The 18,331-nt window shown below is 38.6% G+C and overlaps 1 protein-coding gene across 1 annotated transcript in view; it reads right to left on the reverse strand.

Moving 5' to 3' along the window:
• Positions 1-5,171: 5,171 nt before the first annotated feature.
• CYTIP (cytohesin 1 interacting protein) overlaps positions 5,172-18,331 on the reverse strand; it is a 43,845-nt gene continuing 30,685 nt past the window's right edge. Inside the window, exons 7-8 of the mRNA XM_069079673.1 lie at positions 11,478-11,544; positions 5,172-7,403 (exon numbers count right to left, since the gene is read on the reverse strand). Coding sequence (XP_068935774.1) covers positions 6,928-7,403; positions 11,478-11,544 — 543 coding nt within the window. The 3' untranslated portion in view covers positions 5,172-6,927. The remainder of the gene's footprint in view (positions 7,404-11,477; positions 11,545-18,331) is intronic.

Genomic DNA, 18,331 nt, shown 5'->3' on the forward strand with positions numbered 1-18,331 from the left:
CTCTCTCTCTCTCTCTCTCTCTCTCTCTCTCTCTCTTTCACTCCCTCTCTCTCTCTCTCCTGCCTCCCCTCAGTAAAACAAGACTTTTCATTAACAACATGAAGTAGTTTGCAGCAGCTACTTACAAGAAGAACCATCCACCTACATGTGGAGCAGAAAGCTATTAGCCTCACCATAAAAGAGAAGCAAGGATGAAGCTTGTGTGTCTCCACTGACCTGTATTAGGGCTTCTAAGTAGAAGGCAAGGCAAGGCATTGTGCTACCTATTGGGAAACTTTCATCACTTTTATGATGTGTCTTTCAGTCAGCTTCACATTCTGTCATTACTAGGCTCTGGAGCTAGCTTGTAAGGAAAATTTACTAGGCATTCTTGGGCTATTTAGTACTTTAGTGCATTTATGACCTTATGAGCTCTAATCTATTGTTATACATAATCAAAATTAATTTAAGGCAGCAAATGGAAACAAGAACCCATATTACCCAACCCAGTCACAGTGCAATTGTATAATCTCTATATTAACCTAACTGGTGAATAATAACCCGTAATTAATATATCCAAATTTAATCTCTCCTCGACTCTAGTTCTATATCACCAACTTCCTGTTGCAGATTTGTATCAGGATATATAGAGATATCTTGAAATCAGCCTATTCAATATGAAATTCCTTATCTTTCCCCAAAATTTGACCCATCTTCATAAATTCCGTTTCTACGAAGGGCACCACCACCCTTCCAGTCACCCAAGTTTGCAACCTCAGAGTAATCTTCATTTCTGTATTCTCCTTCATACCCCCATCCAATTACTTGCCAAGTCTGGCCAACTTTGTCTTTACAACATTTCTCACACCTGTCCCTTTCTCTGCACCCACATGAACATCGCCTTAGTTCATATCCTCATAATTTTCATCTGGACTTTCTAATTGGTCTCCTTGCTTCTAGTCTCAGCCTTCTCTATTCTCTCCTCCAAATGATGTCAAATTTACATGGCCAAGACACAAGTCTGATCTGGTCACTCCTCTGTTCAAGAAGGTTCAGTGACTAGGTATTATCCGTGGGAACAGACTAGATGGCTTCCAAGGGCCCTTCCAACTTTACTTCTATGATCTTGTTGGTGACCCATAAAATAATAGAGAAAAAGATGTTAGGCATAAGTTGGCTACAGAATGCTACCCACAATGCCTTGCACTTGAGAAGTGGTATAAAAGATATTGGGGGGGGATGGGTGGCCAAGCCAAGATGGCTGAGTAAAAGCAGGAACTTTTCTGAGCTCCCTCTCCAACCACCTCCAATACCTGTAAAATATGTCTCTAAACAATTTTAGAGCTATAGAACCCACAAAGTGACAGAGAGAAAGAAACTCCCACTGAAGTCAGCCTGACAGGCTGAAAGGAATGGTCTATCACACCAAGCTGGGGGCCGAGCACAGTCCCGCATGAGCTGCACAGGACCTAGAGAAGCCCGGCCAGCAGCACAGACCCACCAGAGCAGACTTCAAGTGAATGAATCACCAGCAGCTGTGGTGGCTTCCAGACTTCTCAACCCATAAACACCAAAGAGAAAGTAAAAGGTCAGTGGGGAACTCTGTTGGAACTGGGTGACAGGAGAGCACAATTCAGCCCCTGCCCCGAGGGTGAGAGGTGGCAGGAGCATGGAGGCTGCAGTGCTGCCACATGGCTGCCTCCAGAGTTCCTGGCCTGCAGATTGTAGGGGGACCAAGTACCTTTCAGAGGGTAATCCCTATTGTTTTGACCTGCTTGGATCTGGATCACAGTCTTGGGTGGTGGTCCTGGGGTGTGTGGCCAGTGTGCCAGAGCTTGGGGTGTCTGTAGAGAGGGCACCCTCCTCATAGATCTGACAACATTTGCAAAACCCCAGTGATTTGGGACACAGCTCTCTCCACAAAGGAAGCAGAGTTCTTGTGAGCAAAGAGCTCAAAAGTTAATTGGCTGGCATGATGAGCAAGCAGAAGAAGTGCAATCAGACCACAGAATCCTTTTTTGGGGACAAAAAGGATCAAAACATGCAACCAGAAGAAGTCAACAAAGTCAAAACTCCTCCATCAAAAGCTTCCAAGAAAAATGTGAACTGGTTGCAGGCCATGGAGGAGAAGGATTTTTAAACTTAAGTAAGAGAAGTGGAGGAAAAATTGGGAAGAGAAATGAGAATGATGCAAGAAAATCATGAAAAGCAAGTCAACAGCCTGCTAAAGGAGACCCCAAAAAGTACTGAAGAAAATAACACCTTAAAAAATAGACTAACTCAAATGGCAAAAGAGGCCCAAAAAGCCAGAGAGGAAGATGAATGCCTTAAAAAGTCAAATTGCTGGGGCGGCCAGGTGGCGCAGTGAGTAAGAGTGCTGGCCTCGGAGTCGGGAGACCTGTTATCAGTTCCAGCCTCAGATACTTAGCACCCACACAAAATAACTGGCCATGTAAACTTGAGCAAGTTACTTAACCCCAATTGCTTAAAAAAAAGTCAAATTGCCCAGATGAAAAAAGGAATTTCAAAAACTCACTGAAGAGAATAATTCCTTCAAAATTAGATTAGAGCAAATGGAAGCTAATGACTTTATGAGAAATCAGGATACTATAAAACAGATCCAAACAAATGAAAAAATAGAAGGCAACACAAAATATCTCATTGGAAAAATCCCTAACCTAGAAAATAGATCCAAGAGAGATAATTTTGAAATTATTGGACTGCCTGAAAGCCATGATCAAAAAAAGAGCCTAGAAATCATCCTTCAAGAAATTCTCAAGGAAAATTGCGCTGATATTCTAGAACCAGAGGGCAAAATAGAAATTCAAAGAATTCACCAGTCACCTCTTGAAAAAGAGCCCAAAAAGAAAACTCCTAGAAATATCATAGCCAAATTCCAGAATTCCCAGTTCAAGGAGAAAATATCACAAGCAGTCAGAAAGAAACAATTTGAGTATTGTGGAAACACAATCAGGATAATACAAGATCTAGCAGCTTCTATATTAAGGGATCAAAGGGCTTGGAATATGATATTCCAGAGGTCAAAGGAGCTAGAATTAAAACCCCAAATCATCTACCCACCAAAACTTGAGTGTAATGCTTCAGGGAAAAATATGGTCAGTCAATGAAACAGAGGACTTTTAAGTATTCTTGATGAAAAAAACTAGTGCTGAACAGAAAATTTTACTTTCAAATACAAGAAGCAAGAGAAGCATGAAAGGTAAACAGGAAAAAGAAATCATAAGGAACTTTAATATTAAAGTTGAACTATTTACATTCCTGACATTTTCTGATAATTTCCTCTGACATTACCTCACAACTCTGTATATGTCTTCTTTATAGCTATTTATATGTTGTATATAAAATCTACCTCTGCTAGATGGTAAGCCTCCTGAGAGCAAGGTCTGTTTTCATTTTTCTTGTATACACAGAAATAAGTACAATGCCTGGTTAAAAAAAACTTAATAATTAAATGCTTGTTGGTTATTGATTGGTAGAACATATTTTGGAACTAGAAAATGATCTAAATAATAATATGCCGTTTAAGTTAGAAAAGCTAGATTATGAGTAATTTTCCCTCAGTTCTCCTAAACCAACAAGTTTCTTGATGGCCTGTGTATGTATCAAATACAACAGTGACTTTGCTTTCTATGTTCTTGCTGACTGATGTTAAGAGATTGGTCTTCCTGAATCTATTATCTTTTCTCCAATTTTTCTCCTACTTCAATATTAAAAGGACCTGTGATTTCACTGGCACATATCACAATCCTTTTGACCTAGTCAACTTAGTACCCTAAACATGATATTCCATCTCTTAATTGTAACTTTATACATCACAGACAGCCTTTTCCTTCCTGCTCCAACTACTTCATATGTATTTTCTATTGTCTTAACTGTATATGCTATTTTCTATCCCCAACCAAGTAGAATGTCATTTCATTGGGGCGGCTAGGTGGCTTAGTGAATAGAGCACTGGCCTTGGAGTCAGGAGGCCCCGAGTTCAAATGTGATCTCAGACACTTAACACAAAAACTAGCCATGTGACCTTGGGCAAGTCACTTAACCCCAATTGCCCTCCAAAAACAATGTCATTTCATTGGGAGCAGGCACTGTTCTGCCTTGTATCATAGTGTATCACATCTAATAAATGTTTACTATATGAGTGAGTGAATGCCCCTCAACTCTTCATCTGTAATATGATGGCCTCCAAAGTCACTGCCAGCTCTAAACCCATGACCCTAAGTCACTTGACCTGTAACACGAGGAAACTGGAAGACAGTTCTTAGATTCCTTTATAGTCCTAAATCTATGACTCTGTGACCTCACATATGGTCATTACTATTATTGGCTATGGGTAGAAAAATTCATCATTCAGTTGATACCCTCATCATTAGCCTCTCTAACCTCAGCTAGCCAGTGCTTGGATAAAAGGCCCACAGTCCATCAATCAGCCTATCCACAAAGATTTTTAAATTTGGTAAGACTTGCTTATTATTTCTTTTCATAACCCAAGGCCACCACAGTGGGCCAATGAAGTCATAATAGCCTAAAATGACTATAGACTACAGTGAAACTTGCCTGTGTCATGACTTCCATCCTGTTAGATATATTCCAGTAATTTAGTAGTATATATGACATGGTAAGCGATAAGAGAATTCTTTCACTACTCTAGGGTGCTCTGAAACATAAATTTTCTGAATATTGACCCAGGGACCTCAAGGATGGAGTGCATCATCAAAAGGGGAGTAAATTAAGACCTGAGATAGTGGTTAAGTCAAGCCCACAGTCCTCCTTTCCCACATATCAGCCCATGTTCTCATAATCTCTCCTAGTTAAAACCTTTGGTTTCCTGTCTTGTGCAAAGTGACAAAACGTGTTTTTTTGCTTTGTCCTTAATTGCTGATATTCTGTATTACCTATAGGATATGGTAAGGCCCATAGAACTGCTTGATTACTTGGCAGCTGATTTTCAGACTTCCTGTGAGTTGTTCATGAGGCATCTATCAAGATGCATGGGGCTTTAAATTCGGTTTTCCTGAAATAAATAAGGCTTATTTCTATTGGTTCTTAGAGAGGTATGGTAAACTTGAAATAACTGCATTCATTTGCACCAGCATTTAGTCTGATTGGTCTATCACAAGCCTGGAGAGAAATAATTACATGTAGAGAAAAGGAACAGACTCAGTTTGGACTTATTTGGTATCATCTCTCAAAATACTGCTACTAAGCATAATTTATTGGTAAGAGATAAGGTTATCAATTGCCCTCCAAATGAACATGTCAGAAAACTTGCTTGTGGACAGCCAGAATAACAGAAACAATCAGAAATTTCTTTCCACATATTTTTTTTTCCCAAAGAGAAAATAATGACTAAATATGGTATGTTTATACAATACCCCAAACCTGTATATTTTAAATACATCCTTATATGGTAGCATGACAGTACAGGGGAGTGTCCTATGAAAACTTGGTAGCACCAAAGCAATATCAAATAATATTTATTGAAGGCCCAATTGTACATTTCTTTCACCTAAATTCTATATTACCATGAATTTGGAAAAAAAAATTTAATACCACAGTAGGAAAAGATTTTTAATTATAAATGTTATCAAGTTGGTATTTTTACTCTATCTGCTTGCCCTCCTTTTAGAAAAATTATAAATTTGCAATGTTTCTCCCAAATTATAAAACTTTTGGATTTCCTTAGAAGTTTACTGATGTGTGAGTAGACCCACTCAGACTCTGCAGTCTCCTTTTTTCCCTCTTCCAACCCTCCAAAGAAATATGTAATATATGAAAAAACTAAAGATTATTGGTAGCTCGGATGATTTACTCCAGGGTGAAAATAATGATCATGTTTATCCCAGGAGCTATGAAGGCTTAGTGATTGTGCTCCCTGAAGGATAGTCAACATAAAAGAGTGTTCCAAAAAGGCACAACTAGAATATGGGAAGTGACAAGGAGAAATGTCTTGGGATCCAATTTCTTAGGCCTTTGGTCAATGGAGAGAAAATCATATATTGTGAAGGGATCCAATACCTATTCCATCTTCAGAAAGGAGCATACTTGAACTAGCCTTGGGAGATGAGAATTTCTCATGTTTTTAAAGATTTCATGGGAAGAAAAATTGATAATTACCCTCAGCAACCCATTTCAAAGTCTCAGTAACCCCCTCTGTCAGGAAATGTATCCCGATTCCCAAGCTAACTTCAGCTTAACACATCTTTAATGATCTTCTCTTATTCTGGCCCTCAGTAGCATGGTGAATTACTGGTCTCTAACATCTACTTATAAATTTGTACATTTAAATATATATTTTGAAATTCCTTGAGTTGAGAGCATTTCCAGACTGCACTTTGGTCTCAGGCAAATCCACTAAACAGCCTGTGGGGGAAAAAATATTCCAAGCAGTCATATTGCATGAGGCATTCATCTTTTTTTTTCCTTTTTTCTGATTTGAGTCTATAAGTTTCAAGCTTATTTTTCATATGGACAGTATAGATAATAAATATTCCTTTCCTTATTTAGGCAACATCAGATGTGGCATACACTTTCTCATGCATTAATAAAACAAGTCTAGTCCCAACAATTTGAGTGCGGTAATCAGTCATTGAGCCCAACCCCTTCATTTTCTATATGGTCATCTGTAAAAGGCCCAGAGAGGTTAAGTGAGTCGCCCAAAGTGGCCCAGGTAGTAAGGAGCAGATCTGGGACTTATGTCCCTTCTGAATTTAGTTGATTCAAGAACAATTTAAAACAACAACAGCAACACAAGGTAGATAAATCACTTAAATAAAGGCCACTTCTGCCTTGCGGTCCCGAGTCAGTTGCATAAGCCATCTCCTCTCTTCCACTGAACTGGGTGGGGCTGAAGTTCAGATCATCCAACTTGTTTTTATCACTGCAACCCTATGGGATGAGCTCATCTGAAAAGGGCTCCTCCCCCCGTCAAAACCGGCTCTCTTCCTCTTCCACTGCGCGGTGCAGGCCAGGGATGAATTTCAAAAGTTGTTTCCGAACACTTCCCTTTCTGCTTTTTCGTGGCAGAGTCCCAAACACGCTGACAAAATTGGTGCCACCCCCTTCCCACAACGGGGACATGGAACCACTGCTGGCAGTACTGATGTTCCTGTTCCTCCTGTTGCAAGATTTTCTCAGCGCCACGTCGCCGTCCTTGAGGAAAAAACACTCATCCTCCATGCTCGTCTGTCGGCTCAGGGCTTCCTGGCATGAATCCTCAGACATGCAAGTTTGGTAACCATCCTCACTCTCCATAGTCATGGAGCTCAACCAACTCTTACAGCTGCTTTCACTGGAAAGGCGGTTATTACGGTTCTGATAAGCCGCAGCCAGTCCTGAAGAGCTTTCGGCTAAAAATTCCTCCGATTGCAAACTTTCCAGTCCCGAGCTGTCAACTGCATCGCCTAAGAATGAGAAAATAAGCCAGTCATCATAGGGAATGGCTATGAAATCCCTCTGTATACAGATGTGTTAAAAACACAGCTTCCCTCCATAATAACTTAGATTTCTGCAGTGAACAATGGTCCTCTGAAGTAGGGAGTGTAAGAGGGATCTGCAGGTGAAACTGAGGCTTAGAGAGAGGAAGAGATTTGTTTAAGGTCATGGCTACTAAGCATCAGAGACAGATCATCTAATTCCATATCCAAGACTGTTCTTTATATCAGGTTATTATCCCTTAAACACAATGACCATTCTTCTACCTGCCATTATTTCTCAAAAGCAAGAAAGAAGAAAAATACAGAAATTCAACATTTTTCATTTTAATATGTCATGGTTGAGTGGTCCTTTAAAAGTCTACATAAGAGCAATGAAAATATTCCAATTAGGCTACCTCATTCATGCAGTCAAGTGCCTACAATGAGCACATAACCATCCAGGCACAATAGGTAGATTTTAATTACCAGTTCCTAACTGTAGAAAGTTTGAATTCTCCATTCTTGGAAAACCCATTAAGGACTATATAGAATATCATCTGCACTGTAATTTCCTAAGAATTCTATGGCTTTGCTTTAAAAAAAAAAGTGGATTTAAACTGTGGTAATATAAATAACCCAAGCTTTCTTATTTACACCCAATCTTTGTTCAAGGTAGTCCTTTCTGAAATGCCACTCCTCTCCCCAACACACACACACACACACACGGAGTCAACTTATATCATAGCACTTTGAATTCTTTTCATGTACCAAGATTTTATTTTGTTTTATATTAATCTTTAACTACTACCTATCTAATCATGTCCAAGTCACTTAACCTGTCAAGTCGACAAAATATCTCCTTCTAACAGGGTGATTGTGAGGAAAGCACATTGTAAATATTATACCACTATAAGGTAAATTATTATTACTCTTTTTGTAACATGTCTTGTCATCTCATTAGACTGTCAGTTCTCTGAGGATAGGGCCTGTCTTCTTTTTTCTGAATTTTCCTCTACTACTTAGTATAGTAGAGCTACATATAATAGGCATTGAATAAAGATTTGCTAAATGAACTAATTGATTAATTTGAAAGAGAAACATATTTCTAGGGTCTCTCCCAGTACTCAAATCACACAGACACTCACAATTTATTTTTTAAACATAAAGAATTGTAAAATTAGCTATATCTTTGGACATATACACTTCATGTCTCAATATTATCACTTAATATTCACTAAGAACCCACAGTGCCCATGACATTTGGCTAGGCACTTTACTGTAAAGATATTTAACCAGGAAATTACAACCATTCTGATAGAATTCATTTCATACAAGGTATATAGCCAAGACAATAAGATAGAGTCAGTTCTTAATGGTACCCATACATATTACATAGAAATTTTTACTACCAAGATAAACTTTAGTTCATACCCAACATGTTTTTGGGCCAAGTCTATTCCTGAGAAAATAGAAACTAATTATAACATCCACTTAAACAAAACATAATTGCTTAGGGAAATTTGCTGCATAAAAATAATTCAGGACATTCTGAAGCTAAATAAATATGCATGTATGTATATATGCACGTGCATATGTATGTGTATATATATATACCTATATATACATACACATACATATATACATACATAAGTGTATGTGTCTAACTGAGGCAGCTAGATAATTCAGTGGATAGAGCTAGAGCACTGAGCCTGGAGTCAGGGAGATTTGAATTCAAATTTGGTCTCAGACACTTACTAGCAGTGTGACCCTGGGAAAGTCACTTAACCTCTGTTTGCCTTAATCCACTGGAGAAGGAAATGGTCAATCACGCCAGGATCTTTGCCAAGAAAATCCCCTGGACATTATATAGTACATGGGGTCATGAAGAGTCAGACATGACTGAATGATTGAACAACAACAAATTTTAGATATACACTACACAAACATGTATATATGTATGTTTAAATAAAGGTTTGCTGTGTTAATAACTGAATGAATAAATTTAAAAGAGAAACATAGTTCTGGACCTCTATTAGCAAGCAAATTGTGCACAAACAAGATACATACAAAATAAGCTGGGGGTGATCAGTCGAGGGAAGGCTCTTGGGAAAGTCTTTTTAGAAGGTGGGCTTTTAGCTGAGATTTGAAAGAAGTCAAGGAAGCCACAAGGCTGAGGAGAGAAGGGAGAGACTTCCAGGCAAGGGAGATGAGCAGGGCAGGAGATCGAGTATCACGTGAAAGGGACTATCAAGGAATGTCAAGGAAGTCAGCATCCCTGGACCATAGAGTAGAGGAAGAGAGTAAATGTTAGAAAACTAGAAAGGTCAAAAAGGTCCAGGTTATGAAGGACTTTAAAAGTCAAAGAGGGAATTTTATATTTCATTCTCAAGGCAAACAGGAACCACTGTAGTTCAGAAGGGCATGACATGATCAGACCTGTGCTTTAGGAAAACACTTTGGTAAAGCTAAGTGGAAAAAATGGAATGGGTAGAAATTTGAGGTCTGAAGACCAACCAAAAGCCTACTGCAATAGTCCAGGTATGGGTCAGATCCCAGGTCCAATAGTCACTAGCTGTATAACCATGGACAAATCACCTGAGGTCTCTGAGGCTCACTTTGCTTTTGAATATTTTTTTTCAATTAACAAGCATTTATGTTCTCTCCAACTTCTTCCCTGGTACACAATATACAGAAGTAAATAAATCTAGTTGCCTAGTTTTCAATGAGTCTCACTTTTCTAGCTATGTGATAGAACAATTGCTCTATTTCCCAGAATTGTTGGGAGAAAAATGTTTATAAACATTAAAGAACTCTAAAATATGAGTTATTAGTATTATTAAGTTTACTATACTTGTATATTTGACAAGCTACTTATATCTAGCCCATTCTTGGCACAGTGCTCTTAACCTCAGGCTTTCCCACTCTGAAAATACAAAAGGGCAGGAAATGAAAGAGCTGTGTTCCAACATTGTTAGTTATTCTCTCCCTCTGTTTTTGTCTTGACTGCCAAGCAAGGTTTAATGAAGCAAACAACTGACTTAGAGTAACCAAGTCCAGAATCAGAAATCTTAAGACATAGGAGGGTCCTAAGAGGTCATCTGGTTCATTTGAATAAGAATCTTCATGACAATATAACCAACCAACCCAGTGATCATTAGCTTGAAAACTCTCAGAAGACCTGGATTTACCTCCTAGTTCTACTCATTATGTAACTATAGGCAAGCAATTTAATGTATCTTGGCCTCCATTTCCTCCTTTGTAAAATGGGAAAGGTTAGAATTGGTCATCGGATTTAAATATGGAAAGGACTTTCAACTGAGTGACATGCCCAAAGGAAAGGGAATAAGTATTTATATAGCACCAGCCAGTGTGCTAAACACTTTACGAATTATTAACTCATTTAATCCTCACAAAATTTTTTAATGTAGATACTATTATCATCCATATGTTACAGTTGAGGAAAACTGAGATAAACAGAGTTTAAGTGACTTGTCCAGGGTCACAAACCTAGTAAGTGTCTGCAGCTGGTCAGGTCTTCCTCACTACAGGCCCAACTCACTATTCCCTGAGTCAGCTAGCTTTAAAACAGCAAAAGTTGTACATAGAAAAACCATAATTTTAACTCAGTTTTCTACTTCAAAATACACTTCTCTTTCCAATGCAACATGATCTAGCTTTCCATGAACCTATGATTCATCCATTGTTTCCCTGAAAGGAAACCATGAAGAACTACTCTAGATAAACTATAAAAAGGTAAATCCCTCAAGTCTAAGTGTCATGTGTGACCTATAGAAACATTTCCCACAAATTTTCCCAGGTGCACAACTGAGCAACTAAAGAAACAGGACTGGAAGACAATTTCCCAAGTTGCTGCCCAGCTGCCTCTACTATAAAAAATATATGTGCATGTGCGTGTTAGGGAAGGGTAAATGATATCAGTGCTAATGTAAGCCTTCCTTAAATGACAGTGCCCTCAAAACACCTTAGCATCAATTCCTGCTGAAGGCCTTGTGCAAATAATGAGATGAGAATGTGGTTTTTGAGCAGGAAACCAGCATTTACCATGAAGCAGGCGCTGTTCCTGTAACTGCAAAGCTCGGAACTCCACCCATTTTTCCCTCAAGGTTTGCTACAAGAAAAGAGAAAAAAAAGAAGTTACTAGTTAATGAAGAACTCTAAAAGATCACATGATATAGAACTCAGAGGGACATTAGAGATCATACCATCAACTTATATTATAGATCAAGAAACTAGAGACCTGAGAGGTTAACTCACTCAGGGTCACCTACACATTAGGTGACCGAACTGGGCTTCAGTTAATCAACAAGCATTTAATAACACCTGCTATAAGACTGGCCTTGTGCTAGCCACTGAGGACACAAAGACTAAAGTGAAACCAGATCCTGCCCTCAAGAAACTTCTATTCTAGAGAGGCTTGCAACATGCATTGTACAGGTACATATCAAACACATACAAAATAGTTAAAAGGTAACATTTGGGGGAGGTGAGGGGAGAGTGGAGGACGAAGACTTGAGTTGAGTACAGGGGTGGAAGCAGATACGTTATAGGCAAGACAAACAACCAGTGCAAAGACAAAGGGCATTTCTCATGTGAGGAACCACAGGAAGATCAAGTATAAATTCCAGTACATGGGAGGGAGTGATGTGCAATGAGAAAGAAAAGTTTGGATGGGGTCAGGTTCTGAAGGCCTTTACATGCCATTGGAGGAGCTCATCTGATCCACAGAATTAGGGAGGAGGTGGGTAACATGATCACACCCAAAATTCAGAAAGATCATTTTGCTGATCTGAACTGAAATTCTCTCATTCTAAGGCTGATGCTTTTTTCCACTGAACATCACACTGAGGTAATTTACTGAAAGGAAGTAGGATTTTGAAATTAGTTTTCCCCCTGCCCTTTTTTCGTGTGTGTATGCATATATGTGTAACTTATCTTTAAATAAATAGCTTTCTTAAACTAAAACTACCCCACTTGTGTGCAAAGATTCTTGTTAAATAATGGAAAAATTAGGGACTTGGGGTGTCATTTTTGGCCCATGAAAAAATGTGCCAATGAGATGAAGGTCATGATGGTACTAAGGGGTCTTTTTATGTAAAATATGTATGAGAGAAGGTATAGACTAGAAAGTAAAAAGCAAAAAGGAGGGGCAAAGGATGAATTCACAAGGAGGTTGTTAAAATCTGCCAAAGGCAAGTAAGTTTATTTCTCAATTTCTCTAGATTCTGCACACTGACCTCAATTTCTCAGTGTCAGATAACTCAATAGTGACATACTTTACAGCAGTACTTGTGTCTGACAATACATTATGTAGATACTGCATTCTTATTAATCAGAACAATAAAAGGCCTGGCTTGGTTTTGTTTTGAGTTCTTTTTTTTCTAGTTCTTTCTGGACTAAGATGGTGGTGGCTATGAGCCTGTTTCATTGCTCAAATCAAAGATCTTGCTGCCAGTCCAGCATCATCTTCACTTGGAGGTCACACTCATGGTCCTAGGGCATATGAGTCCCATAGGGAGATTTGGGAGATGTTCCACTGCCCCACCCCAACAGAGAGATTCCACCACCACAACACTACAGCCCTTCACTCCTGACATAGGGTAGGACACAGCAAATGGAAGAAGCAAGCTATGAAAGAGAAGAGAGAAAAGTTGTAGTTTTCTTTTTGGTCTTGGACCTCAAATTTCATTGTTATGAGGAACTTCTGGTGTGGAAACTGCCTCCATTAATGAAGACTGGCAATTAATTTGTAACTTAAGAATTTCTTAATAATCTTAAAAGGTTGTCTGAGGTACTGAGAGTTTCAAGGATTTGTCCATGATCACAGCTAGTGTGTGTTAGAGGAAGCAAAACTTGAAGCCAGATCTCTCTGAATCCACAGCTGGGGTCCACCATACACTATGCCATACTGCATCTCACTTCTGTCTTTACCAACCACATAAAGCAGATCAGAGTTTGCCAATTAGCTTAATAAATTTTTTTTAATTTCCAGTCACTAAGACTCAGCAGTTTCTGTAGGTCAAGCAATAAAATACAAGTCATCACTTAAGCTGAAAGAAATAAAATTATAAAAGTATTTAAAAAAACTGCAGAGAATTTTCTAGTTTTATCCAGGTTTCTGGTTAATTTGTCTAAATTCTGCTCTTCTCTGTAGACCCTATACCTGCTTTGGTGCAATATCTATATTACAAAGGTCTCATTTAAACTCCTGTATTGTTACAGAAATAAAAAACATCTTTCTGACTCTGACTTGCATAAACATGCTCCATTCCATTAACTCCCAAACTTCCTGTGAAATATTCCAGTATGGACAAATTCCTCCAGTTTTCAGGAAAGGACCAAAATCTTCAGCTCAGTTACATGATTATGATGTCATTATCAATAATAATCATGCTTCCACATCCTCTGATAGCATTCTCTGTAATAAGTGCTTGTCAAAGAGCTCTTGTGTGCATGATCTTAACTGATCATCTCTCCCAATGCTATGAGATGGTCAGAAAAGATGTTTAGCCTCATTCTACAAGTGAGAAAACTGAAACTCAGAAAATCAAACTTGCCCAAGAACACAGAACAAGACCCTTCTAGGTTTCTTAACTATTTGTCCAGTGTTCTCTATTAGTCCCCTAAAGTGGAACAAAAGTGAACTCTACAAAGATAGATCAGATATTGTGTGACCTTAGACAAGTCACTTAACCTCCTTGAGCCTTAGTTTCTTCATCTGAAAAATGAAGGTGTTGGAAGAGGCAGCCTCAGAAGTCACTGCAGTTTTAGATCTATGATCCTATGGCCAGTACTTCTAAAAACAGCCCATTAGAAAAACAGATTTGGGAAGGGCAGCTTTGAATGTAACATGTTGAATTTATGATGCCTTTTTTTAAAGCAAGCTATGCAGTTTCATATACAAAGTTTTTTAAAGGTCTTTTTTCCCACAGATACAGTCTTCAGGCTATAGAAAAGACAGTTATAAGCAAGCCACACAAAGTTAATGTCACCTAGTACTGGAACCTAATGTGATCCTATTTAAAGGAATGACCCAAGGAATAGTCTTTTCTTTCTTTGGCAGATCTGTGATCTCACTTATGTGAGCATTCCCTGTCAGGGTACAACACAACCATCCTGTGTGTTTTCTAAGTATTTGTTATTTTCCAGATACTATTCTAGGAGCTGGGAATGCAAATAGAAAAACTGACACAATCCTTACTCTCAAGGAACTGACGTTCTCCTGGGGGTGGTATCATGTACATATAAAAATGTGGACAGAATAAATATATACAGACTAAATACAAAAGGAATCCAATGCAGCTAGGGAAGGCAGAAGCCAAAAATTGAGGATGCCAGGAAAAGCTTCATTCAGAAGGCAGTTCTTCAGTTGTGTCTTTAAGGAAGAGAGTTTCTATGAAGTGGAGGTGAGGACATTGCCGGTGCAAAGGGCTGGAGGTTGGAGGAGTGCTGTGCATGAGAAACAAGAGGGCCAGCTGGGCTCTACTGTAGAACATACAAGGGAAAGTGATGTATACGGACAGAAAGATATGTTCAAGAGCATACCATAATTCCAGATTCCTCTCCAAAATGCCCATCAATGGGAGAATGACTGAACAAGTTGTGGTATATGATTGTGATGGAATATTACTGTGCTATAAGAAAGGATGAGCTCAGTGCTCTTAGAAAAACACAGAAAACCTGCACGAAATAGTAAGAGCAAAATTAGCAGAGCCAAGAAAATGTTGTATACAGTAACAATACTATTATACTATGTTATGGAAAAATCCCACAAATTAAAAAAAAAAGAAATATTTATTGATGTCGTCGAGGGATTTAAAAGCCAAAGAGAAATATCATATTTTATTCTAGATGCAACAGGGAGTCACTGAAGCACACTGTTTGGGGGGGGGGTAACACTGACAAATCTGTGTTGGTGAATTTTCCATGTTTGTTTTTAACCTTTCATGGGTATCATTGCTGTACTTGAATTTATCTGTTATCCTTTGCTCTCCTCACATAACTTGATTATCTATTTCATTAATAATATCCCTTAAACAATTTTTTTTTGCAAATAAGTCATCACTGGAGATATGTGATAGCTTACTTGCAAAGGCTGTGCACCTCTCCCTTACCCTTGGGGTCACCTGCACTATTTCAACTTCTTGGTTGGTGCCCTGATCAATAAGACAATGGACCCAATATTTTCTCCAATCCCTACCAACTCTAAAATAGAAACTCTCAAAAGTGTGATTGTGCACCAGATGCTGGATGACAGCAGTTGTCTCCATAGACCCCGAAGCCTAAAAAGGCAACAACCTTATCAATTATCAGCTAAACACACTAAACCTTCATCATGCTGATACATCACCCTCTCACTTCCCCCAGGCTCCATGCTGCAGTATGGTCCAGATTCACCAGTTTATGCTCTGAGACCCACTCACCAATTTAAGTGATGCCTCTACTGCAATCTCAGTCAGCACACCCTGGCCCTGCTCACACACCACCATTCTATGGCAAAACCCAGTAGACCTCAACTCTGCCCAGCTAACCACACTCAGCCAGAGAACTGTATTCTGCGTGGGGCAACCACACTCAGCCAGAGAACTAAGTAACAGAAAGAACTTAGGACACCAGTATTCAAAACTACCAGCCCTGAAGGAAAGGGGACTATAATGAGCCTGTCTTGTCCCCCTAGAATTCCCAAACATAGAAAAAAAAGGCTGAGAGTATTGAGGTCATAAAGTGAGGGACAGAAAATAATAAGGAAACGAAACAAAAACTCACAAACATCTCAGAAGGAAGAAAACTCATTTGCAAATTTAGAAATCAAGCAGATTAATCAACAGGGAAGATACACAGATACTTAAAAGACTGCAAACATCTCTAAATAAACATAGCAGAACAAAGGAAACTGAACCAGTGCCTAATGAAACATAGAACCCTATAAATGCTCAGAAGAGCTTGAATTTGCAACAGGAGATGTTCCCAAATAATTCAAGAGAGAATTCAGAGTCTTGAGAGAAATTAAAAGGAAACAAATGGCAACATTTAAGGTCTGTACAGCAGAAATAATTAAAAGATTGGAAAAATATAAATCCATGATGGTATGTCTCTCATAAGAAGACCGAACAACTAATTGGGATCACAAATATATGGAAAATAAAAGAAAATTAAGAGGAAGAGAAACAAAACGTAATACCTTTATTTTAAAGCATTTGATCTCTATACAAGCAAAATATATTGTTCTCAAAGAAAGCATTTTTAGAGAAAACTCAAGTATCACAGGGCTACCAGAAGAACATTAAAAGTCAAAAAACCTGAATAACATGATGCAAGAAATAATAAAAGAAAACTGCCCAGTTTGCAGATATAGAAAACAAAGTATAAATTGAAAGAATCCACAGATCACCTCCACAAACACTCTGTGCAATTTCCCAAAAGGAAACTAGCCTTTTATTCCTTTTATTCAATTCTAGTCTGAATTCGAGCAATCAATAAACATTTATTAAGCACCTACTATATGCCAGGTACTGCGAGGCTAAAATCAGTTGCTACCCTTAAGGAACATATAGTCTAGTGGGGAAGACAACAACCAAGATACATGCAGGTTAAATAGGAAACAATTAGCAGAGTGAAGTCACTAAAACAGGGTTTGGGGAAGGCTTTCTATGGAAGGTGGGCTTTTAGTTGGAATTTGAAGGAAGTCAGGGAGGTCAACAGTAGAATCAGAAGTGGTAAGAGTTGGGGGACAACTAGAGAGAATTCTCAGGACCAAGAGATGATGTCTTATTCTCCTGACCAGTGTCACTATATTTGAGAATATGTATCAGATATATGAATTAATGCACTAACTTAGAAAATAAAACTTGTCATTATCTGGACAAAACTGTTAAGCCTGGGCAATTAGATTGTACAGTGTAATTCAATTCAATTAAACAAATAGTTTTTAGCTAACTATATACTATGCTCAAGCATAGTGACTTAGAATACCTTGCAATACAAAGAAAAAAATGAAATGGATCAAGTCTTTAGGGAGCTCATTTTCTACTTTTAGGATAAAGCATACACATAAAGTAGAAAACAATGAATACTTTAAGGAGAGACAGAGAATTAATACACTTTAGAGGCCTTTGGGGATCCAACGTTCTAACCTCAAAGGCTCAGAGGAGCCCAACACTGAAAGGCAGAAGTCAATACAAGAATAAAATTGACTGGGAAAGACCAAGTGGAGCTGATCACCTCACTCAAAGCACTGCAGGAGGTGGAGACTAGCCCTAAAAGAAAGGGCTAGAGAGGTGAGTTTACTAAAGAAGATACTGAGCATTAGAAAAAACTAGCTCTACAGACACCCAAAGAGTCCAACCAAGAAGGAGTAATTCAACAACAATCTCAAGCAGTGACTTAGGATAAAATAGATTTTTCACATGGACATGAGAAGAAAAATGCAGCAAGATATTTTTTTATCAAGAAGGTCTGGAACTCTGTTATATCGTTTAATGACCATCTCTTTGCCTGGAAGAATTTGCTCAGTCTCGCTGGGTAAGTGATCCTTGGTTGTAACCCGAGCACTTTTGCCCTCCGGAAAATTGTATTCCACTGCCTCCGATCTTTCAGTGTAGAGGCTGCCAAATCCTGTGCAATCCTCACTGTGGACCCTCAATATTTGAATTGTTTCTTTCTGGCCGCTTGAAGTATTTTCTCTTCTATCTGGTAGTTCTAGAGTTTGGCCACAACATTTCGAGGACTTTTCAGCTTGGGATCTCTTTGAGCAGGTGTCCGGTGGATTCTCTTGATTTCTATTTTACCCTTAGGTTCTAGTATCTCAGGGCAGTTTTCCTTAACAAGCTCTTGGAGAATGTTGTCCAGGCTCATTTTTTCATCATAATTTTCTGGTAGGCCTATGATTCTCAGATTAT

Source organism: Petaurus breviceps, unplaced genomic scaffold (genome assembly GCF_028583685.1).
Source record: "Petaurus breviceps papuanus isolate PSGF00001 unplaced genomic scaffold, PetGlider_PUasm1.0 91133, whole genome shotgun sequence".
Taxonomy (NCBI): domain Eukaryota; kingdom Metazoa; phylum Chordata; class Mammalia; order Diprotodontia; family Petauridae; genus Petaurus; species Petaurus breviceps.